Genomic DNA, 27,847 nt, shown 5'->3' on the forward strand with positions numbered 1-27,847 from the left:
CCCTGTTGACGCATATGTACATCATGTTGTCACGCCTCCCCCTCAACTCTCTCGCGCACGCTATTCCCGTCTATCATTGATGCATGCACGTCCATCAGTCTGGCTTTGTGTGTGTGTGTGTGTGTGTATTGTTCATCCGTCGTCACCCTAGGCTGCTCCGCGGAGCCCAAACCACATAAGTGGCACACAGATCATCGCCTCGGAGTCGGTTATGTACTGTCGCCGCTCGCTAGCGTCTTGCCTCTTTGGTGCTGCCGGTAAGGCGGACCGATTCACCTTCACTACCGCCGCACGTCGAGCCTCCAACGCCTTTTCAACGACGTCAGGGTTCTCCCCCGAGGCCACACTCTCTGAGAGCAACACCGCCGCCGTCTGCAGCAGTAAGGCAGAAACGCTGGATAAAACAGCACAGTGGTCCGCAGCACTCCCAGACATCCCCTACGGCTTTCCCGAAGGCGACTCGACTGCGTTTGCCGCGGAACGAAGCGGTGGGCTCAAGAAGCGGTGGCTGCAAAACATTGCATGGAAGGCGGGAAACCCGCAAGGCGACACCCTCCTGGTGCAGCACTACCTCCCCAACAAGGACGACTTCTGGCGAAGCCCGCCATATGAGGCCCTACGCGAAGTAGTACTGCATTCCCCGTACCACGATGCGCTGAAGATTATCATGGAGCATGACTACCGGTTTCTCTTCGCGGATGTCATGTGCAACGTCGAGGCACCGATGCCACACGTCATCTACGAAGACTTCATGAAGTGTCTGACGTTCTCCTCCCGTCAGCAGCCGCCGGAGGAGCAGTTCGCACTACCTGAGCCCGTGTTGAGGGATATCCTCTGCTCGGCAGGCTATTACTGCACGCTGGATCGCTTCTTCTTCACCTCTGCCTCCATGCTCTTTCACAAGGTGGAACAGGAGCAGCACATGAGTCCGGCCCTGCACAGTGCGTGGATATACATCTGCACGGCAGCAGGCAAGCTGGACGAGGCACTTGCATACGCCTCCTACATGGAGGCTCACAACATCCCCTTCGACGCGGACATTTTTGCTCGCATGCTGCACCCCTCTCTAACCCCGGCTCAACAACATCTGCAGCACGCACCGCAGACGTCGAGGGGCATCGTGCTGCAGCGGCGCCTCTGTCAAGACATGAACCAGCACCACGGAACTCTGCCAGTGGCTGTGCATGCCATGTTCGTGTATCACGTTTTGACTCTCCAGCACACGCGTAAGTGGGAGGTGCTCCGTAAAGCTGCGGAGCTGTTTAACCGACGGCGGCAACAAGAAAACAACAGAAGCGGTGTCGGGTCGCCTGCTCCCTTCACGTCGGCGGCTGTGTCCGCCGCGGCGTCGTCTCGTGAGGTGATCTGCTCCCGAACCATGCAGCTCGCCATGTCGTTTTTCTGTAGGGAAAAGGGTGTTCGGTGGGGGCCACACACAACAACAGAGATGCTCAAGGTCATGCTGGGAAGCGAAGAGGCGGGGTCTACTGTGGCGGACGTAGTCTTTGTGCTTATGCGCACTCGACGCAACGAGCGGACCGAAATCCTCTCCGCACTTCCCAAGACGGCCTTCAGCGAGGACGAGCAGGAGGCACTCATGCACACAGTGTATCATCGCGCCAGACGCGACCCGGCGTACGCGGTAGCGGGACCGCTGCTACAAGAGCTGCTTGCTGCCGATGGTTCCACTCGCACCACGGCAGATGGGGGGAGTGCGGGAGGCAGCAACGAGGGCATCGACCGTGCCATACGTCATCTGCAGAAACTCGCCTCATTAGCGACAAGCTGTGATGTCACCGATTCGACACCAACCTCTTCAGCTCTACAAGCAGCAGGTGCAGGGGCGCCACGCGAGGGCGAGCAAACGTCTTCTACCCCAACAGCGTTGCATGGCACAGCCGTGGACGGCCGGAGGTGCGGGCTGACCTCCCTCTCGTGGACCATGGCGCAGACGCCGGAGGAGGAAGTGACGCCGTCAACGCCCGAGATCGCGCGTGACCTCTTGGCCGCGGTGATGGCGCTGGACTGCGAAAGTGTAGCGGCGCCACAGACGGTAATAAAAACAAGTGTTGACCAGAAGACAAGCTTTGACGAGTCAGTGGATAAGAATGCATCACTGGCAGTGGCAGAGGAGGATCGACTCCGTGAGTTGTACGTATCTCTGGAAAAGATCGGTACATCATCAAGTCTGTCTGCCTGGTCACTACAGCAGCTGCAGAAGGAGGAGGAGGAAGAACGGTTGCAGCGCCACGCGGCGAATGCGTGGATATCGCCTGCTTACGTGCCGCAGTGAAGGGGGAGAAGGGCGGTGAAAAAAGTGGGGATGCTGCACGCAGCGAGCGCCAACTCTGCCCCGCTCCACTCCGTCATCAGCGTTTGCTTTCTGCTTTTGTTTTTTTGGGGGGGGAGAAAGGGATGCCTTCACCACGACATACCCCTCGCCGCTTTTCCCCTTTTTCTTTGCCTGTGGGCAACTGCGAGTCTGTATCTGTGTGTGTGTGTGTGTATGTGTGTGGCAATGTCTGTGCTTGGGTGTATGCTTGTGCCCCCATGCCTGTCTGTGGGTTGCTGCTGTTGCTTGTTGTTCAACCGAGATGCGCCGGATCGAACGTGCATCCCTCCTCCCCTCGCTCCCGACCCTCTTTACCGGAAAAAAAAACGAAGCAGTCATAAAAACTGCGTCGCACACAAACCGCGAGCCGGTGTGTGTGTGTGTGTGTGTGTGTGTGTGAGGGCGGTGTGAGTCTTTATACCTGGAAATTTATATGTGCCTTCCTGTCTGTCTGCTTCTACCATCGGTGAATGGTGAGGGCGATCACAAGTGTACGTGCATACACATATATGCACCTTGCACAGCGACACGCACAGGCCATCTGCACATTATCCGATCCTCTCCAACTAACAGTGTGTGTTTACTTCAGGATAAAGCCCGGCATCTTTTCTGCGTACTTGTATCTTCATTTGTTGCGCACCCCCCCCTCCCCCCACATCCATCCGCCCTTCTTCGTCCCTCTCTACTCCCTCATTTTTTTGTCTTCACGTCTTGTTTCACCACCACGTACTTGATGCGTTTGTTGCCTCGCTGCACCCTCGCCCCCCCCCTCCCCTCCCTCCCTCCCTCCCTCCCTGTCCTGCTGAAGGGGGTCCTGTTGTCACTTGTGCGTCGCCTAAAATTGGGTCATGTGCACTGTGCACGTAAGTGGGGTTTAGAACGACTACACTGAAAGAGAGAGAGAGAGAGCGAACCACCACCATCACCTCCTTACGCTGAGGAGCCAGCAGGTGTACTCGAGGCGCGGGTCGCCGTCTTCACAATGTTTGCGCGACTCTCTGTGATGCGCAGCTCTACGCTGCTGCTGTTGCTACCGCCGCTCACCTCTATGGGAATCTCTTCGGACTGTCCACCGACGGGGCGCCCGATCGTGGCCTCCTGTGTCGCTGGTTCCGCTCTCCTGGGCAGTCGACGTGGGTACGCCACGACAGCGGCATCGAACGCCGGAGGTGCCTCTCCTGCGATTCAGCGCCTTCCCACAGCAACGGAGGCGGACACCGAGCTCCAGGCATGGGTCAACAGCGCCCCAGGCACGTCTTCCTCTCCTATGTCACATGTGTCGCTCTCGGGGAGGTCCTTTGTGCTCTGTGTAGCAGCCCTGCAGCTCCATGAGACCACCCCAGCAGCACAGACCAGAAACAGGAGTAGCCCCAGCTTCCAAGAACAGGTTCGACGATACCTTTGCGCACTCGCTTTGCACATCTCTGCGCGCTTCAACGCACCAGGCAAGCCGAGCGCGGCCGCTGTGCTTTATGCGGATGTCGAGTCTGCCCATATCCGCCCCGAATCCTTGCGAACCTCGCTGCAGTATCTTGCACACGAGGCCTTCCGAAGCAACCGTGGCACCGCCGCCGTCAGCGACGATGGAAGCCGCATCACGAGCAACTCGTCACCAACGCATGCAGAAGTGCTCATTGCTAAGCGTGACCTGGAGCTCACTCTGGAAGCTACATTGGTGCTTCTGGAAGGTCACCAGATATGGCAGGTGCACCACGCCTCCATGGAAGCGAAGAAAACGGAGACCGCTACAACGACTGCGGCTATGATGCCACACGCCGAGTCCGCTTGTTATCACATTCGAAATGTTGTGGACATCATATCGAAACCTCTCGCAGCACCTCCGGCACCCTCCGTGGCGGTTGTCGGACAGGCGCCGACCGCCGCATTGTCTTTGCCCTCACCCAAGCGTGAGTTCTGGACTCGAACGGCGAGACAGCTCACATCCGTGTTGTACGTGGCACTGCTGTCCACGCAGTCAAAGTCTCGCGACGCGCAGATTATGGAGGAGATGTTTGGAGACGTGCTGCGCAAGGTGTATGGCGCTGAAAAGGGCAAGTTCGGTATGAGTCGCTCGCTGCACTACACGGTCACTGTGGTGTTGCCGTTCGTGTCGAAGAGCTTCACGATGATCGCAGATATGCTTCAGCGACAGCAGCGCGCGGCAGCAGCCAAGAATGGATTAGGCTCTCGCAGAGCGACCAGCGGCAGCACAGGCGTGTCATCCCTCGGCTCCTCTCGACCGAGAAGTCCTCTATTCGCCTCGGTACGGGGCCCAGCGAGAGCAGCGGATGGTATGAAGACGGGATCATCTTCTGAACGTATGCGCCAGGCAACGTTGCTGATGTTGTGCGTCGCGGCGGCGCTCTACATGGTGTCCTCATGGACCGAACTGTTTTCTTGGGCGACACCGTCTTCTTCCCAACCCCCTCCCCCATCAGCCTTCACAACGGCGAAGCAGACGTCAGACAGAGATGCCATGGAGATCTACAAGAAGCTCTCTGCCATGGCCACGTCCGCCACGACGGAGCGCATGAAGTAGGTCACACACACACACACACACACACACACAAGGATGCGTGCGCACACCTCTGATGCGAGCAGGGGGAGGGATGAGCGGGGTGAGAGAGACATCCGTAAAGCACAACAACCACACTCTGTTGGGCATACTGTTAATGCGTCTGCGTGTGTGTGTGTGTGTGCATATCGAGAAGGGAGTGGGGAGGTCGCCCCTTTCCACATCGTCATACATAAAGGAAAAAAAAGAGATACGCGGGGAGAATCGTGTCGAAGCAGAGAACAGCGCTGCAACGTAAAAATCCGACGCACAACTGTAAGTCCCCCCCCCTCTCACACACACACACACACACACACACTCCGGTGAAGACACCTAAAACAAACTCGAAACGGCGCCGATAGCAAATGAAACAGCGAAGAGAAACTGCACTGTCCTTCATGGGCAAGGCATTGGGGGGGGACGAGACTGCTAATCATACTTTCTCCCACACACATCACTTTTGCCCCGTCGCGGTAACCACGTAAAAGCGGCACTGCGGGTGCACCACTCTTCAACTCTCATTCTACCTTTTCCCATTGCCGTCGACACACCATGTCTTTCCCTCCTGTCTTGAAACCCCCGCCAACCCCCAACCCCCCCCCCCACACACACACACACACTCTCTCTCTAGGCTGGTTACACTTCACATCTATTACCTAGCATATATCTGCGTATGTGTGTGCTGTTGGTGGGGCAGGGGGCGCATGAACGCCCTGAGTGATGGAGCAGGTTCGTTGAGCCACGCCCTTGGAGCTTCTCATCTATGTGGAAACACAGAGAAAACTGGATCGAATTTGCGGTGGTTGGTCGCTCTCGGCAGGAAGCATGCAGAGAACTAGATGTGCTCTGCTCTCCGCTGTGAAAAGTGGCTCGTGGTGCCACCAGCGAGAAAGCGAGCGGTGTGGGTGTGAGTCTGTGTGTGTAGTTATGAATGCAGGCACACAGAGACGGATACACACACGCAGAGATGAGGGGGGGGACGGCATGATGACGCACAATATGAAAATTTGAATTCCTAACAAAACGACTGAAGCAACTCTCTCCGCCCCCGCCCCCCATCTCACATCGGTGGATGGAAGGGTGGGGGTGGAGAGAGAGAGAGATGCATATTTTCTATTCCTTTATGCCCTGACGTCTTCCTCTGCTAGTGTGCGTCATGCTGGTTTACAAGTGCGCAGGAATCGATGTGTGTGTGTGTGTGCGTGTGTGTGGGTGTGTGTATGTGTAGTCTGTGTGTAGTTATGAATGCAGGCACACAGAGACGGATGCACACACGCAGAGATGAGGGGGGGGACGGCATGATGACGCACAATATGAAAATTTGAATTCCTAACAAAACGACTGAAGCAACTCTCTCCGCCCCCGCCCCCCATTTCACATCGGTGGATGGAAGGGTGGGGGTGGAGAGAGAGAGAGATGCATATTTTCTATTCCTTTATGCCCTGACGTCTTCCTCTGCTAGTGTGCGTCATGCTGGTTTACAAGTGCGCAGGAATCGATGTGTGTGTGTGTGTGCGTGTGTGTGGGTGTGTGTATGTGTAGTCTGTGTGTAGTTATGAATGCAGGCACACAGAGACGGATACACACACGCAGAGATGAGGGGGGGGACGGCATGATGACGCACAATATGAAAATTTGAATTCCTAACAAAACGACTGAAGCAACTCTCTCCGCCCCCGCCCCCCATCTCACATCGGTGGATGGAAGGGTGGGGGTGGAGAGAGAGAGAGATGCATATTTTCTATTCCTTTATGCCCTGACGTCTTCCTCTGCTAGTGTGCGTCATGCTGGTTTACAAGTGCGCAGGAATCGATGTGTGTGCGTGTGCGTGTGTGTGTCGGTATGGAACCAAGAGAGGGAAGACTCGGCGCGATCGAGCGTCACCCCTGTCTCAGCCTTCCGCTGGGAAACACTCAATGTCACATTGGGGAGGAGGAGGGAGGTAGGAAGAGTGTGCCTCGGAACAGGTGTTTGTAATTTGTGGCGGCAATTATACGTGAGTGAAAGGTGTAATGAGAGATTCCTTACAGAGCGTTTTGTGGTTGTTGTTGAGGGTGTCTCCGCCTTCCTCCCACCCCCGCCCCCTTTTTTTTTTCGCAGGCGATGTGTGCATGGGTGACATCAAAAAGGGGCGGGGGTGAGTCGAATAAATAACACCGCGAAAATATACAAAAATAACATGGTCAAGGATATGCGCACAAAAATGAACTGCCATCAAGGGACAGGACTTGTGCTATCCATCATGTATCTTCTCTCTGCACGTTATCATCCACCTCAACTTTCCCGAGATCATTCTGTCATCCTCTTGGTACGAAGCTGCACACACACACACACACAAACACACAAACCGAACCGAACCAACTCAACTATTTGAAAAAAAGTAGTGGTACATCAGAAATAAAAGAGGCCCTCCTCTCTCGCTGGTCGGCATCTCGAAGTCTGGAAGTTTACGGCTGTGATCAGGTCCCTCCCTCCCCCCTCTTCCCTCCCTCCCCCCCCCCTTTCCCTCCCCCATCCCTTGCCCCCCCCCCATCACCAACCACCACCACCACCATCACTGCAACTAAACTACGCCAGCCAACCAAAATCACACATGGAGCTACACCCTCGCGATGCCGCACAGGTGCGCATCTTGTTTTGTGGGCGACCTGCCCTGACGACCGGTGTTGTGAATCTGCGCTTGCTGCTTGGAGGCGATGGACAGTACTGCCTGGCAGAAAAGCGAAAGGCGAGGCTGCATCACAGCGACAGCCACTACTCTGCCCCGGGAGAAAAAAGTGAACGCAGTGGCATCAACCCTAGTGACAACGCCAAGGAGAAGCGTGAGAGTGTCTACCGCGTCTGCTGCTCTGATGGACTGCCCGATGGATGCTATTACGTGAAGGCAGATCGTCACTACTGGGTCATGCACAAGAAGGAAGAACCGAGCGCATTGGTGTCGACAATTGGAGCAGCAGAAGCGGCAACAGCAGCCCATTTCACTGCGTCCATGTCAGACCCGCAGGCCGCTCTCACCTTGTCGCCGACACCTCTCGTAGCAACTGAATCAACAGTGGGGCCCTCGAGCTCAGGCGAAGACGCCTCGACGAGGTGCGTGCAAGACGAAGGGAGCCTCGCCAGCGGTTCTGCCACGGCAGTGGAGGCGATGTCGGTGATCCAAAAGCCGTTGTCACCGGGGACGTGTGCACATGACGGTGATTATGCGCACGGTCCTGGCGCAGCAAGCCTAAAAGGGGCGACAGCATCGAAGAAGAGGAAGAACTCCCAACGTGTGATGGCTGTCGAACGAAATGCTGACAGCCCTCCGCTGGTGGACGCCACGCTCCCTGATGCGACTTCCCCGAAGGAAGCCCTGCCACAGCAACCGCAGCAGGAGGAGACGTTTCGGCGTGTAACTGACGTGATCGACGATGTTGAACTAGCGCTGGGGGATATACTCTCAAGCGTTCCTCCTTCAGCACGATCGTCAGCGACGCTGGCAACCGGCGACCACGGCGCGTGCGAAACGGTGTCCTCCTCGCAGAAAAGACGGCGGCAGCCGCCGGCGCAGCAACAAAGGTCAGGGGGACGAACGAAAACGTCGCGTGTGCACGTTGACGCGGTCGGTGAGGAAGGGAAGTGCGACGAGGCCTCTTCGACAAAAGTGGGTACACCAAAGAAAGCGACAGATGTCAGCACTCGTGCGGGGTGTGACCGTGGCGCGAGTGGCGAACTGGTGAGCGACGCGCCTCACATGGAGCAGCGAGTCGAGATCGCTGCCGACTCATCGAAGCCCGCGAAGACGTCACGGCCCCGTGAAAAGCGGCGCCACAGCGATGACCCTGCGGCTGAGACGCCAACGCCGGAAAAGACCAACGCGGCGCAAAAGAAGGAGGCAGCGAAGCCAGTCGAGGCCGGGGCACCGGGGACTGGGCCAGCCGCCGAGCAAACAGGCTCAACCCCTCCGCTGCAGTTGACAGCCACCAGCGAGAAAACGAATCCCTCGACCCCCACAACACCTGCACATAAGGCGCACAAGTCTAAGGCGGCCATGTCAGCGGCGTCCTCCCTACCATCACCAGACGCAGCCGATACGTCCACTCTCTCGAAGGCACCGATGCCGCCTCTACACTCCCTACTTCTGCACCATGAGCAGAGTGGACATGAATCCGCAAATAAAACCTCAAGCCGCGTAGATACGAACACTGATGCTGCTGCTGCTTCTGCTGAGGAGGAGGAAGTGCAGCGGCTGCTGCTGCAGCAACAAGAAGTAGCGGATCCCCCTGCGATGCGATCGGCAGCGCCTACCACATTAGACACCACCCAAAACGAGCTCTACCCCACTGGTGGCAACGCGGAAGCACCGCAAAGCGATGCCAGCGTCATAGCAGCCTCCACCGCCTACGACGAAGATGAACCGCATCTGGAAGCGAAGCAGCAAGAGAACGGTCAGCAGCCACCCCAGTGGAGTGCTAATGGCGGTGGCGCTGCTGCATCGCCATCACTGGGTCCTCAGGAGGAGACATTGAACACTTGCATCAGTGCAGGTAATTTTCTACCATTGGATAGCCCCGCGTTGGGCTTCACGCAGGTGTGCAACACACTGGCAGAAGAATTCAGCATTGACATGTCCGAGTCAGAGTCGTCTTCGGCGGCCTCAGAGTACCTTTACGAAGCCTAAAAAAAAAAACACCGAGAAAAGAGGAGACGCTGCAAAAAAAAAAAAGAAGAAAGTGTTCCACGGCGTAGCGGCTGTAGTTCTAGTAGAGAGATGCTCTCCCCCACCACCACCACCACCTCCCAGGTTGGGGTTGGGGTTGGGGGGTGGAGGGGGGGGGAGGGAGAAGCGGCAATTAATAGCGCGAAGCTCTGCCGTGATTTATTCCTTTTTTTTCGGGAGGGAAGACTTCGTGTTTTGTACCCGCGTCGCTCTTCGATCCTCTTGTGTGTACTAATTGTGACCGCCCCCGCCGCTGCTGCCAGCTAGCCTTGCGCAAGGGAGAGGGGAGGCGGGGCGGGGGGGGGGGGGATCCGGCTCGCCTGACCACAAATGTGTGATAACGCCAGTAGGAACAGCAGCTATGATGGATAATATATATATATATACATATATATGTAATCATGCTCTTTGTTTTCTTCGACACTCCCTCCTTTTTCGCATTGCCGACGGGAGAGAGGAGGTTGGAAAAAAAACATAAGGGCTTCCTTGTAACGTCATATGAAGCAGCGAAACGCAAGAAAACGGAGGCACGTTGGCCACCGTGTGGTGTGTCATTTGAAATCACACATTTCTGTATTCAAGGTGGAACAACGCCTTGTAACAAAGTCCCCTCCCTATGTGTGTATGTATAGGTTGCCCATTCTCTCTCTACCACCACCACCACCACTCGTGCAACGGCTGGGCTGTACAAAATAGAGTTGCCTTTTTTTTCCTCTCATGAAACAGCGGGATGTGGCACCGCACGTGAGCACTCGTTTTATCGCTAACACACTTGACACCATCGTCACACACACACACACTCTCTCTACACCCACACACACTCTCTCTCTCCTCATACATAGATCCTGTTAGAGCTCTCTGAACGTCATATATGAGTCAAGCTCTCGATCCCGCCCGGGCGCCGCAGTTCCTGGACTCGATGCTGCGCCGTAACCGTGTTGTGCTCATCTCCGCCACTTACTGTCAGTTCTGTACGAAACTAAAAATGCTGCTCATAGAGCTGAAGCACCGCTTTGTCTCACTAGAGATCGACATCATACCCAACGGACGTGAAGTTTTTCAGGAGGTGGTCGGCCGCACCGGCGTACACACCGTGCCGCAGGTATTTCTCAACAGCAAGTACCTTGGTGGATACGATGATCTCATCGCGCTCTACCATAAAGGGGAGCTATCACAGACGCTGGAGAAGAGGTAATAACACACATGGGGAAGAGAGAGAGAGGGGGGGGGCGGGGGCGGGGCGGGGGGCGGTGACACACAATGTGTGCGTGGATGTGGATGTGTGTGGATGTGTGTGGGAAGCCTCATGAATCACTCACGGTTTTGCTCCCCGAATCATCGCCGCGCATTTTTCTCCCCCTCTCCACGCCCATGTGTGTTGGGTTTTAGGCATAAACGCACACCAACGCCCTCCGATAAAACCGGCGGAGGCGGCGGTAGACAAAGTTGGGGAAGGGATGGAGGCTGCCTTGTCACTCTCACGCCTATGAAAGCGAAACGGGAGAAAAAAAAAGATGAACAAAAAAAAAATGGCGCTGCGAACTCCTCCACCCCACCCCCACCCCACCCGCGAGCGAACACGAAAAAAAAAGCGTTCATTTTTTTTTTACGCGGTGAAGATCTGCAACATGGTGCACACGCGCACACAGACATACATAAATGTATGTGTACGTGTAGGTGTCTGGGTGTTACATCCCCTCTGCATTGCATCTCCTTTCCTCTGTATTTGCGCTTCCCTTTGCCCCTCCCCCTTCCCATACACCCTCGCTTTTCCTCTCCCCTCTCTCTCGCCCCCTCCTCCCCCACCCCCACATACACACACGGTCCAGCCAATCGATAAGGCTTCGTGAAAAAGACAAAAGAAGTGAGCACAAAGAAAAAAGGCAAACATACACACACAAACCAATAAAACCCTCTCGCTCACGTAGATAGGAGGAGGGAGCGCCCATCGTTGAGTTTGTTACGCGAGAACTTCTCCGATCGGCTACCCCCTCTTCCGGCTCTCCTCCTCCCCTTCACCTCCTTACACCCCCTCAATACGTTTTGCATTTCTATACGTACACTATATATATATATACACACATATATACACACACAAGAGAACATATATCCATCCCTCCCCTCCCCCCACAACCCACCCCTCCCCCTTTGTGTAATTTGTGGCTTCTCTTTCCATTCCCGTGCGCACGTGTGTGCGTGCGTGTTTGGAGTTGGAGAGAGAACGAAAGGGTAAAAGGAACGAGCAAGACGCTCCTCTCCCTTCGTTTTTGTTTTCATTTTTGCCCCCCACCACCCCACCCCGCTAATCTTCGCATGATTGATATGCGTGTCTGTCTGTCTGTGTGTGTGTGTGTTCTTCACGGTGACCTGCCTTATGGTGAGCACCTTCATTTCCATCATCGTCTTCCCCTCCCCCTTTCAAAGAGAGAAAAAACAACAACCCAATCACTATCCGCGTTGTGCTCTTCTGCTTCTTCTTCTTCTCCCTCCTTTCTTCGTCTTTTTTTTTGAGGGGGGGCTTAACGTCACCCCTTTTTTTTTTGATCTCTTCCCAGCACTGTTGTCTCCGAGCCAACTGCTGCTTTTTTCCCCCTCTTTTGTTTTATAAAAGAGGCAGGGAAGAGATCCCGCATCGTTGGAGACTGGAGCTATCTTCCTCCTCCTCCTCCTCCTCCTCCTCTTCTTCCTCCTCCTCCCCTCCCTCCCTCCTTTCCTCGTGTGCGTGTGTGTTGTGCCATTCTACGGGAATCTACGCATACGCACGTATATACACAAAAAAAAGAGAGAGAACCTGCTGACAGTGTACATCGTGGCGAGAATATATATATATAAAGGAAGCACAGCTGCTTGTGCGGTGTTCATGTAACCCCCCCCCCCCCGTTAGCATGAACAATGTCTTCGAAGGTGATGGCACTCGCCTGCAGATGTCATCTGCGGACTCTGCCACCTGCGCCCGTGTGAGTCAGCCACGGTTATTGGCACGCCGGTTGGTGGAATCCAGCGATTTGTGGAGGGAAGACTCCTCAGGTATGCCGCTTGTTGAGACAACCGCGATTGCAGCACCGTCGGTCACAACGACCAAAGATTTCGCCGACTATAAAATTGGCATCACCGCCTACAACAGGGATATACAAGCGACTGCGTCACTCACAAGCCCATACCTCGGTGATGGGTGCCCCACCTCATGCTGTGTACCTCAGCACTGCCACGGCCACAGCAGCGGTTTCGACGAGGGAGTGGCCGCTCATCCCCTCCCCGTCCCACCACCCTTTCCATCAGCTGCACCTTCGAGCGGTTCTTGCAGCCCCCAGTCCTTGGCCTTTCAGCAGGGCCTTAGACGCCATTCGAACACCCCACATTCCCAACAGAAGCAGCTGCGACAGCTATGCACCAGCAGTTGCTCGGAAGAATTGGACAACTCTGCAGCAACGGCTGCTTCTCTTCCCGCCGGGCTATCGAGTGGCACAGGTGCGCGCTCAGGCGCCGGCGACTTGCAAACGCTGCAGATTCGTCTCAATCAGAGTTCACCTGGATCAGCGGAGAGTCGACACACGATCGCTCGCTCCATTGGCCGCCGCGGCTCGTCATGCAGGAACAGCGCAGATACGCATGGGCTCTTGACTCTGAGCCAACGAATGGCGTGCTCGCCTCTAGCGGAGGGGGACGTCACCGTCATCGTCTCCCCTGTTTCCAGCCATCATGCCGGTGAAAAGCACTCGAAAGATTCGGACGCAACTCACGATAGTGCCAGGGGTTTGTCTCCGGTCATCGGCGTGGCGCTAGAACTGCCCGGACCTGGAACGCACGAGGAGCTGTCGACTGGATCCCAAGCAACAACGCAAGGCCCGGGGTCGCATGCATCTCCAAAGAAGTGGGAATCGCCGCTGCAGGTGAGCAACCTTCACAGCCTGGCGAGCAGCACCTGGGGCAACTGGTCGAAGAGTACAAGTTCGAATGTGACAGCACCGTTCTTGACAGGAGCGGAGACAGAGAATACCGCACTGGCGAACGATATTGAGCGAATGCCCGCTTGGATCGATGACCACGTCGCGGACGCTCAGCGCGAGAGCGCCACCGCCCGACCGCTGGAAGCCAATCTAAGTGCAGTGTTCAATGGCAGTGCCTATGCTGACGTACGGACGCCAACTGAATTTCGTGTGCTCCGCGCCCTTCCAGTAGTGCAAACGACCATCGACAACACCGCCCTCGAGGCCGCCGCAATCGGGGCGGCGACCGCAACAACGTTGACTAACTGGCACTCGGTACCAAGAAGGGCTTCCAGGTCTTGCGCCTCCCGTGCAACGGCATCGAAAGCGCTCCCATCGCTGGCAGATTCTTCCAGGGGCGGCGATGTAGATGTAAAGCCACACACACAAACACTGGCCACCTTGGGGGATCTGTCACCTCGGGCGGTATCAAAAAGTCTCGTCTCCGCCAAACGCTCGTCACTAAGTATTCACAGGCGAAGATACGGAGAAAATCCATTGAGTCCGAGCGAAGCCGTATGCATCTCTCCGCTGACCTTCTCGATCCCAGAAAACAATGGATGCAATGAAGTCCTGGCAGACTCCAGCGCGAGTCTTCTCGCGCACTCCGTCTCAGGCACCTCCCTGAAGCGAAGGTCATTGGGATCACCCCTTCAGCTGGACATAAACCTCTTCAGCAACCTCAGCAGTGGTGCCGACCGCGATATACATGACGGAACCTCTCGCCGAATCCACAAAAATGTTGTCAGCATCCTCAAGGTCGGATCCAGCGGCGTGTTGGGCCGGTCGATGGCCTCCAGCGTGGTGCCGGAGTTGGTGTCGACCTTCGGGCGCTCGACTAAGCCGCCGCCGCCGCCGCAGCAGCAGCAGCAGCAGCAGCCGTGCCCGTCGACTGCATCGGTTAAACACCCTGGGGATGCCGACACGAGAACAACGATGTGGTCCAAATGTGGGGTCGGCGCAGTACCGCGCCGGAGAGGCGAAGAGGATGCGACGATGGTTGAGAAGACCGTCGTGCCGGCCGTGGACAAGAACCCATCGCATTTGCTAGGGACTTGTCCATCGATGCCACAACGGCATAGCATGCAGGGGGGCGCGCTACGGTTTCACAGTGTGCTCCGAAGAGACGAGGGACACAAGCGTCCTTCCTGCGCGCTCCCACCCCGCTCATCAAGTGTCTCCTCAGCAGACACGGAGGAAGAAGGGTCCGGTGTGTCGAGCAAGACAACAGCAGCGAACCGGAGTATTATGGGCCACGGCAAGAAGCAAGGAGCTGAGGCACGAGCTCTCACGACGTTGCGGCAGACCTCAACGGGCTCAGCAGCGGCTGACGACGCGTGTAGTAGGAAGGACACCTTCACCACAGCGCCCAGCCGCCGAAACCACAATCAATCGGTGTCAATGGCAGGAACAGAAAACATCTTCGAAGTGCCATCTGGGAGCGATATACGTGCGTCTCTGTGGCCGGTCCTGCAGTTACCGCACACCAACCCGGTTGGCAATCCCTCGCTCAGCAACATCACAGGTCAGACACCACAATCTGTCGCCTCCCGGATGCAGCGCTCCGTTTTCGAAGCCGGGATGCGACGTATACACAGTGATGTGTGCTTCGGAACATTCATCTCTGTGGTCAACTCTACACGCTCCTCGTTTGACGACGATCAACCGCCCTCCTACCTGAGGGACAAGCTAAATGAGGGGAGTGCCTCGCCCGATACGCTGGTGGCCTTTTCGGGGACCGCCATGGTTCTCAGCGCGCACGCCGCCTCCCCGACCGACTCCAAAACCCGCATGAGAAGCGAGCGCAGCAACAGCGGGAGCAACACGCTGGGGCAGCATCACCGAAAGCGCGAGAGCCGCTGCCGTGGTTGGCCTAACTCGAGCGCAGCGCCGCGTGGCCGTCGTGCAAACCGCGACGACGACGCCGCGTCGGAGAACGATCGATGCAACTTTAGCATCTCCTCGCACGGAACGCCCTCCTCGCGCACCTCGATCTTGTCATTTGCGTTTGGGGGCTGAGGGGTGTCATTGTCTCGAGAACAAGGCAGAGATACAGACCGCAGAAACTCCTTGACGCTTCAGCGTATCACCTCCCTTCGTGGCGAAAAAAAAAAAAAACAACGCTTGCCGACTTGGCACCCTGGGAAAAAGCAGCGCATTGGGATGCCGTGACACTTCGCCCAGCTTACCTCCCCACCCACCCCCACCCCACCCCACCCCCCACCCCTCCTCTCCAGTGAACGCGACCGATGAGTCGCAGAGACACTCATCACCGACACAGCCAAAACTGCACCCCACACTTTTTGGGATGGACGTCAGTGATTTGGCGAGTTGCACTAAACAGTCGATGCCCATGGTCGATTGGGGCATGACTGAAGAGGTGAGGGAGGGGGAGGGGAGTGGGGCGCTGATGCGAACAGGACCTGCGCGCTCACGGCGAGGTCTATACAGGCATCCATTCTCCTCGACGGTGTGCGTATGTGTGTTGTGTATGCCCTCAACACCGCGAACGTCTCGATGCACATCTCTTTAGTTTTTTTTTCCTGCAGTTCCCACCAGTCGACTTTTTTATAAAGAGGGGGTGACTTTACTTGGCAAACACATACACACGAAAAAAAAAGTGATCGATTTGCTGTTATAACTCTTTTTTCTTTTTTTTCGTCCTCTCACCACTGTTTACTCTGCCAGTGGAGGGGGGGAGTACGCGGGAGGGTATTTTGTGTGTCTTTACGATTCCCTTGTTCCTCTTCCACCCCCACCTTCTTTTCAATTGCACTGTCGATCTATATTTATCCGTGTTAATCTATGTATGTACATCTGCGTCTGTGTTCATGGGTGTGTGTGGGTGCGTAGCCTCAAGCGTGTCCGCTATGATGGACGCACTTCATTCATTGCACTGCCTTGATCCCTCCAGAACACACACACACACCCTTCCCCTCCTTTCTTTACTTCTGCTCATGCCCTCCACGGTTCAATGTCTTATTGTACATAGAGCTCATGTGTTTGCGCTTATTTGCCCTCCCCCCCCCCCCCTTGTGTGTGTGTGTGTCGCCTTGAACTATTTTCTCTCAGCCATGGTCGTCTTTCGTGTTGCGGTGTATATCTACGATGGTCCCATCCCTTTTTTTTTTCTCTCTCTCCTCCACTTGATCCCCATGCGCACCGACACGCGCCATGAGCAAACACCCTCGTCTTCCTCACGTCCACGCCACCGTTTTCTCTGCCCCCCCCCCCACACACACACGCGCGTTGATCCTCTCTCTCTCTTCGGCCGTTATATTGGGCTCTCTTTGGTGATAATCAACGACTGTAGGCAAATCAGAGATTGAGTAGAGTCGGTGGAAGGAGGGAGGTGGGGGGGGAGGGGGGGGGAGGGCTTACAAGAAGATGCCCATGCATGGGCTGTCCTCGCTTCCCCTTCCGTCTCCCCTTTTTCCCCTTTCCTTTCTGACGCTTTGCCCCCATTACTAAAAAAAAAACTTTCTTTTCAATCGACGTGCTGCTTCATTTTGTTTGTCTATTTTCACTTCATGTGCGGCTGTGTGTGTGTGTGTGTCTGTCTGGTCGTGAGTGTGTGCGAGCTTTGCGTATTCCTCTGCTTGCATGTCTTCGATATCTTGTCCCTCCCCTCCACCCCTCCGTATGCCCCAGACATTTTTTTTAAAGATATTCGCCTTTTCCCCCTATCCCCGGCCATCCCCCCCCTTCCGTGATATCGAAGCAGATCCGTAGCACACACACACACACACACACGAAATGACATGAAATCGGACCAATGATAAAAGGAGAGAGGCTACACACACACACACATATATGTATGTATGTATGTATATATATGTGCACCTGATGGACGCAGCGATAACGGTGTGTCCTAAAAAGTAAATACTGAGGACGAACTATCGGTCTCCCACCGTCACCCTCTTCTTATGCCCCTCCCCCCCCCCCTTTGAAGTGTTAGTGTCTCTGTGTCCCTCCCATCCTCCATTACATCACCTCCGTCTCGTCTCTTACAACTTTTATTTGGGTGTGCTTGTTGGATCCCCTGCCCTTTTTTTTTCCATATAGCCCTCTCGTCTGCGAGTATCCGCTCCATCTGTTCGCAAACACTTCTGGATCTCTCCCCCTCTTCATACAGCAACGGACGCCCATTCTCATATATATATATATATATATATATATCCTCTGCTAGGTGTGTGTCACGGCGGAGGGGGGGTTCTTCATCGAAGTAGAATCGCTGCTGCCACCCCGCCCCACCCTACTCAGCGTCCTCTTCTCATGAATCTCTGACCACTTCACGCACTCCCCACTGTGTTGCTTAGGGGGTCACACACACAAACAAAACAAAAGACGCGCACATGTGCGCCTGCTGCTCATCTGCGCACGCGATAGGCGAAGAAAAGCACTTCAACACCCAAAACGTAGCGTTTCTGTGAATTGACGTTCTTTTTATTTTTGTCAGGTCACTGTCACCGCACCACCTTGGCCTGCCTGCCTGCCTCCCCCACCCTCCCTCTCTCCTCTTTAGTTTCTCCTTCACCCCGACTCACCTTTCCGTATCTGTGTGTGTGTGTGTGTGTGTGTGCGCGTGTTTTCCTCAGACATCCTCCGCTTTGTTGGTGTTTCCTGCTTACTTTTGGAGGAATCCAGACCAACAACAACGCAAAAGAAAAAAAAAGAGAAGGAGGAGGAGGAGGAGGAGGATGCACCGACGTGCCCCCCTCCCGATCCACGCACAACTCCCATTGGCAAACGTGAATCGGCTCTTCCGGTACGACAAGGAGGAATTATTACCTCAGACAGTCTCTCTCTCTGTAGGGATACGTACGTGTATGTATATGTGTATATGTGTGTGTGTGTGTGTATGTTGGCATGCTATTTGGTCTTACTCTTCTCTCTTTCACCCGTCACTGTCACACTCGGGGGAGGGGGGAGGGACGGTGGGAGTCACAGACGCAATCTCCACACACACACACACACACACACACTCTCTCTCTCCTCTATTCTTTTTTATCTCACCCACTGCCACACACGCGTACTTGTTGCGTGGTAGAGACACTTCACAGTCGCACCCATTGCTGCTTGTGTGCGTGTATGGCAGTATGCGTTTTCAAGTCGTGGTGTGATTTTCTTTCTTTCTTTGGTCATTGTCTCTCCACACACACACACACCATCCAAATATTCTCACTCACCCCCTTCGATCGGCTCCCCTTCGTTTCCGTGATGTGTGCTTCTCAGCGCCATCCCCCCTGCCGCTTTTAGAGTGCGTCTTCCTCCCCCTTCTCCTTCCACCTCCCCCCCCCTCCCCCCAACACACACACACTTCCTTCCTTCCTCGAAGTCTCTTCGATTCGCTGCTCGGTTTAGGGGAAGGGGAGGGGCAAAAGAGGTGGAGAAGAAGATGCACACATGGAACCGCTAGCCCCCGTGCATCAGGCCCTCAAACTCACAGGCGGTGACGCCATTAGGGTCAGCGCTAACGAGAAAGACAAAATCTTGCAATGTACCAACAACTTGTCGCGAAGTGTGGCACTGGACAATTGCTATACGCTGCATGTGATGCAGCAGCCCATCCACGAGGACCGGCGCACAATCGCGTCACCACAGCTTTCGTCCCTGCAGACAAGAAACGGCGGGCCACACACACTCTCCCAGAAGCAAACACCTCTGCCTAGGGGTATTGAATTACACACCACATCCCCAAACGTGACTCCAAAGGAGACCCCCAACGGCTGTGGTGCCCGCTGTCCATCAACGATGACGACCACGACCACGACGCAGCACCTCCCGCGGCCCGTGGCTTGCAGTCACATCTCCAGACCGAGAGCGCCGGTGCCTCAAAGGAACCCCAGCGCCTTACACGGCGGCCCATTTCCCAGCATCGGATCCTCGCAGCCCCCGCCGGTGCGACGGGGTCGCCGTGTTATGCCCGTGGCCCGTGGCCCACAGCCAACCTCAGTAGAGCCGACCCGCTTGACGAATGGCAAAAAAATTAAAGCTGTAGAGACACTCCATACGCAGTCTGAAGAGGCGCAGCGTGACCATCACGCCTTCACCGGGCCGTCGAAGAGTGCTCTGAGGCAGCGGAGGACACAGCAGGTGCGACAAGGGCGCAGCACCAATGAAGGGGAGCAGATCAAGACAACGGTTGGCAACGACGACTCATGGATGAAAGGTCTGACCTACTCAACCATCATTGACTCACCGAAAGGCTCGTTCAAGACCATCGATTGCGAGGGCCCCTACAAGCGTCGACCAAGGACCAGGCGCAGTAACAACCACGAGAACAGAGAAGATGCGAACTATAGCAGCGCTAGCAAGTGGAACTCGCTTCTCGTGGCTCTTCGCAACCTGTTCCTGTGATGGGTGAGAGAGGCCAATATATATCTGGGTGCGTGTCTCGCTCTCTCTCTCTCTCTCTGGAAGACGAAAAGGTGGGGAGGAAAAAGAGGGAAGCCGATGGGAGACCACCTGGACCACGCGGTTTTCCTTGCGGATGAGGGGTGCGGCAGAGAAACACCGAGTGTGTGTGTATGTTCTTGGGCCGTCAAGTACACAAGCACAGTTGCACGCGATCCCTAGCACGTTAATTCTCCCTTTACACCACCCCATGACTGCAGATGCGGCATGGGGTGGTGCACCGCCGCACTTTTTTCTTCTAACGTGTTGACACTCGTTGCATAAAGTTTATTGCTTGTCTCCTCCCGCCCTTCCCCCCCCCTCCCCCCTCCCCTCTCCCCTCTCCAGGTATTTTCATCGTTGACTCTTCACCAGTGTGTACATTGATGTAAATCAAGCCTTCACTTTTGTTTATTTTTCGTCATGTCTGCGCTTCCCCGTTCGTTTGTCACGTTTGTGCGTGTCTCCATCATGGTTGTTTTTTTTTGAAGGGTCTTCTCTTCCCTTTCCTCTCCTCTCCTTTTCCCCTGTCCCCTACCCAACTATATCTGCGGCGCCTGTGTAGGTCAAACTATAGTCCCCCACCCCCCCCTCTCCACCCTCCGCCGGCCACGCAGATAAAACACACACCGATGCAGTATCACAAACGAAGCGAAAGAAAAACGCCAGAGTCTCCCCTGGCTACCCATTCATCCATCCATCCATCCATCCACCCCTCTCCCCTCCTCCTTTTGGGATGGGAGAGAGGAGGGGGGGGGTGCACCATTGATTGTTTCTCTGTTAGTCCCACCTCTCGCCGACGCACCCACCTCCCCCCCCCCCCCCCCCCACACACACACACACACTCCAACACGCATTAGAAAGTGCGTGTTTTTTGTTGCTTGTCCCTTGTTTCTTTTTTTCTCGTGTAGAAAAGGTGGTGGTGTGAGTGGGGAGTCATTTACTAACCCTGGTCCGGGGGGTCGATGTCGTTCACAGCTGTTTGTCCCTCGACACTGTCGGATTCTCAGTTTTAACTCCCCTTCCGGCCCTCGGCTGTGCATATGTGCATATATTATAAATATAAATATATATATGTATACTTGGGTTTTTTTTTGTATATACATGTATCTGCATTTGGTTTATTTATTTTTTATTATGTTGTTGATGTCACACTGTGCTTGCTCCTGTTTGACGTACTCAACAAATAAATCTGAAAAAAAAAAAAAACTTGTTGGGGCTTCGACTCTGGTTACTTCATTATCCTGCTGTGGAGGCTGAGGTGATGATGCTAATCACGCGTGTGGCCTGTGTGTGCGCGCATGTGCTTCAATTCCTTGTTTTTTCTGTCTTCTTTCCTCTTTTTTTTTTCTCGTTTCTCTTGACGTTGCGCTCTGCTTTTTTTTTTGGCTTATTGGTTTCCATATAGTCGACATCCGCAACGATACATCGATCTCAGCTCCCGCTGCCGTGGGTGCCTCCGACCGCACAGCCATCAGAGGGGTGTCGTTGTTGTTTTATGAGCGGAGAAAAAATATTTATACATATATAGAGAGAGAGGGAAGGAAAGAGGGGAGGAAGCTGCGTGTCTTTTTCTCCGCGACATAGTGGAGATGCTGAGCCCCTGACACCTCCATGAGGAGGTACCTCTTATCATCATGAGGCTCAGAAGAGGACGGGAAGTGCAGCTGCCGGATTTGGTCTACTACAAGAAGCAGCGGGGGTGACGCCAAAAGGCCGATGAAGAAAAAAAAAGAGTTCCAGGAGATTCTTCTTTGGGTGTGAAGAGGAGTGTGTACATTCGAGAGAAAGAGCGCGCGCGCGTTGTGTTCGGGGTGGGGTGGGGAGGGGATCAACCAACCAGTGGCTCTCGGACAAGGAAATCCATACTAACCACAAATTTGTGTGTGGATTTGCTGTGAGAGCGTCACTGCTGTTTTTTATTGTTTTTTTCCCTGAGGCTCACCACACAGTTCTCCTCGGGAGAGTGTAAATCAGGTGTGACGTGTGGCTACACGACACATATACACACACCACGAGAATACGTACGCTCATATCTGCTGTGCTACCACCTTCCTCTCATCCCCTCCCCCCTCCAGGAACCTCTGTCTCCTATCTTTTTTTTTCTCCTCCCCTCGGCTCCTCTTTGCCACACGGTTTGTTCTCGTAGACCCCTCCCCCCCTCCCCCGCTCTCTGTTACTTGAATGCATTTATGTTTTTCGATCCTGTCCCCTCTACCTGGCCTCCCTCCCTCCTCGGAAGGTTATATATATTATATTATATATATATATATATATATATATACGGGCAGGAGGGAGGAAGCGGTTCGCTTGTTATGTTCTTAGTTTCTTTCTTGTGTATGTGTGTATCGCTATCTCATCTTTTATGTGCGTGTTGCTGCTTTCGTTGATGCCCCTTATTCCTGCTACATCCCGTTTGTATCGTTACTGTTTTTTGTTTTCCTTTCTGTGTTCTCTGGAGAGGTGGTGGTGGTGGTCTCTCTAAGCAACGCACTCGAGCGTTTCTTGCATAACACCCGCCCGCGTGCACACACATATAAAATACTTGTTTTGTTTTGTCTTTGTGAAGTGGGACGGGGATCCCTCTTGTTCCCCTCCCTCCCCAATTCTCTCTCTCATTGGAGGGAAAACGCTTCGCTGCCTACTACCCCCGCTAAGGGACCGGAGTGCACACAACCCACACACTCCACAACCTGCCTGTCCTTTCCCACTCACCCACGCGGCACGACATCTCCCCTCCCCTGCCGAGTGTCTGTCGCTGCCCCCCTCCCTCCCTTCCCTCTCCCGTTGTTCCTCTGGGGTGATGGCCCATATTGCATTCTTCGTGCGCGTCTTCATGGCCACCCACATGCCCTTTTTCGTGTGTGAGACACACACACGCCCCACTCCCTGTTTGCGTCAACAGCACGTGGACTGAGGATAGGGAGCGAGAATATCTCCCGATGCAGCGGACTCGGAGCGCCATCCCACTTCTCGCGGGGCATAAACGCGCAAGGCATCCTGACAAACCCCGCCTCCCAACGCGATATCGACGGAAACGCGACATGACAACAGCGAGCCCTGCGCCTGCCTGCCTGCTCCCCCCCACCCCACCCCACCACCCCAACGCACCCCGACACGCACACAACAACAAAATATTTTTTTGAGAAAAGTCTACAGATCAAAAAAAAAATGCAAGACACCGTTGTGCACACGCTTTCATTCGTGGTCATCGTCGTGTCTGCCGTGCGAGCAAGGAGACTCAGTCCAATCCGTTCAAGCGCGGATAGGTCCATTGAACATGCCGGCCTATTCACCGTCTAACCGGGTGAGCTGGGTGTGACACAAATGCCAAAAGCCTGGACAAAACACTCTGGGTAACACCATTGAATTCTCCTTGCGCCTGGATGTGGGTAGTCCTCCACGCCACCCTGTGGAGCACACAGCGGCCTGAAGTGACTTGGGGCGGTGGGGGGAGGGGGGGGGGCACATCGTATGCTAATAGGCTGCGCAGGGGGTCTCTCTCAGAGGGCCCAGAGGTGAGACGCGCAGATATTTTCTTTGAGCTCGCCCGGCATGTACCTCAGCCGCCGCCCCGGCGTCGGCACGATACATGCAACCGCTTCAACCCTAGGTGCAAGGGCGCTGGATGCGGCCCTCCGGGCACCCAGGTGTGACGTGCACGGAAGATTGTCTGACGCCGGTCGCACCGCACCCCTTCTCAGGAAAGGCAAGAGGGGCCCACAAGACACACACACATGACCGAACTCGACAGCGGACGCCTCGTCCCCCCCCCTCTACTTCACTCTCCTACGACGAGGATGGAGCTGTGGTGCGGTAGAGGTAGGCAATTGGTAGCGTTGCGTGCCTATTTTGCAGACTCGAGGAGGGGCGTCACTCGTTTGGGGGACTTGGAGAGAAACTATAAATTTTCTTTTTGACTAGTGTGTGTGTGTGTGTGAGTTTGAGTGAGTGTTGTCTGTGTGTTTCCCCGTGTGCGTTTGGCCTTTTGAAAAAAAAAACAGCAGAGAGAACAAACAATATTTATATTTATATATAGAAGTGGACACTTCCAATTCGCTCAAGTTGCGACCGTTAGAGTGTCTTGGACTATGATGTTCTTTTAGAATTCGAGAAGGGAGAAGGGAGGAGGAGGAGAATCCTCGGCACCGCTCTCTGCTTTAGACTCTGTAGGTCCTAACCAAGCCTATGGCTTTCTCTACCATCATCTCTCTCTCTCTACCCTCCTCTTTACTTGGTGCGCCCTCTCCTGCACATATACACACACATATATATACAGCTATATATATATATATATATATATAGGGGAAACAAAAATACCCACACGCTCGTTGTTTTCTTCCTCTGTAGCCCCCACCCACCCACCCACCCCCCCTCCCTCCCTCCCCACACTCACAGACACTCACCCTCTCTTTTTCTCCTGACGAACCCCCCCCCTCTCTCCATATTCCTTCTGTCACTTTCCCTCTTCAGCAACGCATCACCTAACACAACATACAACGCATACATATATATATATATATGTATATATGCTCACTCGAACGCACTTACTCCACACCCTCCCCCTTCTCTCTCCTCGTCTCAGGTGCGACTTTCGGTGGTACATATAAGAACCCGTGCGTGCGTGTGTGTGTGTGTGTTTGTTTGTTTGCGTGCCTTCCCCCCTTCCCCGTCTTCCGACCCCCCCCAAAAAAAAAAGAGCCCTTCATTTTTATCTCTTCATCCCTCTACCCCCTCCACTCTCCTCCGTCAGTGTGTATTTGTTGAACACATATAATCCACCATACCACCCTGGTCACTCCCTCACCCTTACCCCTCCCCCCCCCCTTCCCTTCCCAGTTGCACCCCACCACCACCACCACCACCACTCCCTACCGGGTATAGCCAGGCAGCACGATCTCATTCTCTTTTCGCTCTTGTCTGCCGCTTCCTCTCATCGCTTGCCTTGTCACCGTATTTTTCCCCCTTTTCGGGTGGAGTGGGTACGCGTCTCTCTCTCTCTGTCTGTGTATCCCTTCGTTCTCTGGACTCACCCCCCCCCCCCAAACCCCTCATCATCCTCCCCTACACAGACTATCGTCTCCTCCCCCGTCTTCCTACTCCATCTCTCCGAGTGCGTATACACCTTGATTAGCGCACGTCTTCGAATCTCCCGTGTGTTGCGTTCTGCCACCACCCCACCCCCTCCCCCTCAAGGCATACCGGAGTCTTTATGTTTGGGATGCCGGTGCCCAAGTCTAACAACGGCGACGTGGGAAGCGGTGGCTACCAGTATGGCGAGTACGACGGTGTGATGGATGTGGAGGCGATACTGCACACGACGCCTGGTGCGCCGCCTACCCCGACTGTTAGCCCCGATATAGCCGACTGCGACGCTGGCGGCTATGGGAACTACGTGAGCCTCCATAGCGACACCCGCAGTGGCAGCGCCGCTACACCGCTGGCACGTGGAGCACCCCGCAAGCCAACCCGTGTGAGCGCCGGCAGTGCACAAAACGGTGATAACGAGACCATCATGCTGTCCTCGACCGCCACAACACCACGCTTTGCTGGAGCAGTAGCCGACAACAACCCTGATGGTGCTGCCCCGTCCACACGCCACAACACGCGGAAGCCGATGCAGACGGATGACGTAGTGCACCTGCCCGCGATTGGCAACCAGCAGCCGGCTCGCAAAAAGACCAGTGACACCTTCCCTACTCGCGTACGGGCCGCTGCGCCGGCGCAGGATCCCTCGAAATCCGTCACCACACCCACCCACAATGGCTACAGCCGCGCTGTAGGGGCTGGGGCCAAGTCGGTGACCAGTGTTGGTAACCTCGACTCCCTTCCGGTCCCTGTTGAGAGCTACGGCGCCATCGCGAGCAACCACTACAATGGGTCTACTACGACAGGAACGCACAGACCGCCATACCATGCGCCACCGCTCTCGCCGGTGTCCACACAACGTCGTCATGAAGCCAACGACCTCAACGGCACCAAGGCAACCGGCAATAACACGATCGGCAGCAGCATTGGAGCAAGTTCTCAAGACAACAGTAAACGACATCAAGCAGCCACAAGCGAGACGGCACAGCGTGGTGACTCTGCGGGGATGGACGAGGTCGACTACACGAGAGGCCACGGTGAAAAAAGGATAGCGGCGCACAACACGGCAGGTAGCAGCAGCGGCGACGGCAACAGCAGCGCCTCCAAGACGAACGGGTGGGTGAAAGAAGAGGCACGCCGCCTTGATGGAATCGCCTGCTCCTCCCCCTCACCACGCAAGACGGCCACGCCGCCCGCGAGTAGTGATCCACGGGGTCCCAGGGACGCGGTGAAAAACAGCTTTCGGTCGCGCAATGTCGCTCAGCTGGTCGCCTCGCAGTTCCCCCAGGAACGCATGAGGGACAAAACAAATCAAAGCAACAGCAACGCCAACAGCTCATCTTCTGGCGGAGGAGATCTGGAAATGATCCGCAACGACCACGCAAAGGTGAACACATCACCGGCACCCGTGGCCCCCAAGCCACATGTGTGGACAGGGGATTACGAGATGGTCAGCAGCTCCGGAGTCGGCTCAGCAGACCTCAGCGTTGTGCAGATGCCGAAGGTAGGTACATCGCGCCCCTTCGCGAATGGGTTCAAGCCGTCGACGGATGTAGGAGGCAACATCATCAACACTCGCAGCAGCGCCAAGTCAATTGCGCGGACTGCGACACAGACCTTCCACCCTCCCCCATCAGAAGTCGAGTCGTCTACCCCCGGCAACGGTTCCACGTCGCCGACAGAGTCCGCCATCACACCGGTGCGGAGGGTGTTCACGCGGCCGCAGAAGCCAGCATCGAGCAGCTGTGGTGCCGCGGTGCAGACGGGGCGGAACACATCCCCGCCGCCTCACGCACCGCCCATGCAGCCTCCAACGTCCCCTACAACGGCGGCTACCGGTAACCCGCTTAGCCCCTCCGACTCTATGCCCCATAGTGCCGCTGGATCTTCGTCCCCACCACCGGCGAGGGTGCCACTCGCGTCTGGTGTTGCGGCGTTAGCGGCAAGGGGAGACAAGCAGCCGTCTTCCCTGCACACGTCATCTGCGTCACATCGACGCATCATGAACGCTGTGGACACTAGCCAGCAGTCCCTCATACACTCCCGAAGCACGGAGGAGCAGGTTTCACTGACCCACAGATCTAGCGAAGGGCCATCGCACGACTCAGCATCCGCTAGTGGGATGGGCTTGCCGTACACAGACGAGCGCCGCGCAGCGTTGGAAGCGTGGGCAGATGTGCCGGTTCTCACCGTCACCATTCGAGGCCAGACTCCGACACCAATCCAGAACGCGCGCGAGGAGGCCAAGATGTGTGCATGTCCCGCAAATGCGCAGCAGATGTACCCCCCTGTGAATGGCCAGGGTCGTCAAGAGGTGGCAGGCGAGCCGTGCGATATGAACTACGACGTGCACAACGTGGTTGTCCAGCTTCGCCACCGGAACCGCCCGCTGATGATGAACTACCCCCCTCGACTACCTCTAGAAATGGACATGCGGCCCCGCCTGCGCCGTCAGCGCACACCTCGCAGCTTCTACGGAAATCGAATGCCGCATGTGGGGGATGCCTGGTTTAGAGAAGCCTTGAAGGACGTAGCCACGGTAAAATCCCCCGATCTCGAGTCCCTTGAGAAGCGTGAAGAGGCGGAGTTCATCCGAAACGGCGGTGACCCGGCAACCCGGCGCAACCGCTACGGACAAGCGAACAAACCACACGCGCAGCAGCAGCAACAGCAACAGCAACAACGCCAAAGACCTCCTCAGCAGCGTGGCAGTGGCGGCGCTGACGCAGGAGCTGAGATCGATGTCATGAATCGCAACGCCTTGCGTATGGAACAGGCGGCGTCATAGCACG

General features: G+C 55.4%; 7 protein-coding genes across 7 annotated transcripts; all 7 read left to right on the forward strand.

The window, feature by feature from the left end:
• Positions 1-211: 211 nt before the first annotated feature.
• On the forward strand, positions 212-2,293 carry JKF63_05967 (uncharacterized protein; the record flags this gene model as incomplete). The annotated part of the gene is made up of 1 exon (XM_067901920.1): positions 212-2,293. One exon carries the CDS (start codon positions 212-214, stop codon positions 2,291-2,293), a length of 2,082 nt encoding a protein of 693 aa, XP_067757626.1.
• A 1,021-nt stretch (positions 2,294-3,314) lies between these two features.
• JKF63_05968 (uncharacterized protein) lies at positions 3,315-4,871 on the forward strand (the record flags this gene model as incomplete). The annotated part of the gene is made up of 1 exon (XM_067901921.1): positions 3,315-4,871. One exon carries the CDS (start codon positions 3,315-3,317, stop codon positions 4,869-4,871), a length of 1,557 nt encoding a protein of 518 aa, XP_067757627.1.
• A 2,608-nt stretch (positions 4,872-7,479) lies between these two features.
• On the forward strand, positions 7,480-9,546 carry JKF63_05969 (uncharacterized protein; the record flags this gene model as incomplete). The annotated part of the gene is made up of 1 exon (XM_067901922.1): positions 7,480-9,546. The coding sequence occupies one exon, from the start codon at positions 7,480-7,482 to the stop codon at positions 9,544-9,546; it is 2,067 nt and encodes a 688-aa protein (XP_067757628.1).
• Positions 9,547-10,456: 910 nt separating this feature from the next.
• On the forward strand, positions 10,457-10,780 carry JKF63_05970 (uncharacterized protein; the record flags this gene model as incomplete). Its single annotated transcript, XM_067901923.1, has 1 exon — positions 10,457-10,780. One exon carries the CDS (start codon positions 10,457-10,459, stop codon positions 10,778-10,780), a length of 324 nt encoding a protein of 107 aa, XP_067757629.1.
• A 2,440-nt stretch (positions 10,781-13,220) lies between these two features.
• JKF63_05971 (uncharacterized protein) lies at positions 13,221-15,590 on the forward strand (the record flags this gene model as incomplete). The annotated part of the gene is made up of 1 exon (XM_067901924.1): positions 13,221-15,590. One exon carries the CDS (start codon positions 13,221-13,223, stop codon positions 15,588-15,590), a length of 2,370 nt encoding a protein of 789 aa, XP_067757630.1.
• Positions 15,591-19,325: 3,735 nt separating this feature from the next.
• On the forward strand, positions 19,326-19,931 carry JKF63_05972 (uncharacterized protein; the record flags this gene model as incomplete). The annotated part of the gene is made up of 1 exon (XM_067901925.1): positions 19,326-19,931. The coding sequence occupies one exon, from the start codon at positions 19,326-19,328 to the stop codon at positions 19,929-19,931; it is 606 nt and encodes a 201-aa protein (XP_067757631.1).
• Positions 19,932-25,179: 5,248 nt separating this feature from the next.
• On the forward strand, positions 25,180-27,843 carry JKF63_05973 (uncharacterized protein; the record flags this gene model as incomplete). Its single annotated transcript, XM_067901926.1, has 1 exon — positions 25,180-27,843. The coding sequence occupies one exon, from the start codon at positions 25,180-25,182 to the stop codon at positions 27,841-27,843; it is 2,664 nt and encodes an 887-aa protein (XP_067757632.1).
• Between the last annotated feature and the right edge of the window lie 4 nt (positions 27,844-27,847).

This window comes from Porcisia hertigi, chromosome 20 (assembly GCF_017918235.1).
Source record: "Porcisia hertigi strain C119 chromosome 20, whole genome shotgun sequence".
NCBI lineage: Eukaryota > Euglenozoa > Kinetoplastea > Trypanosomatida > Trypanosomatidae > Porcisia > Porcisia hertigi.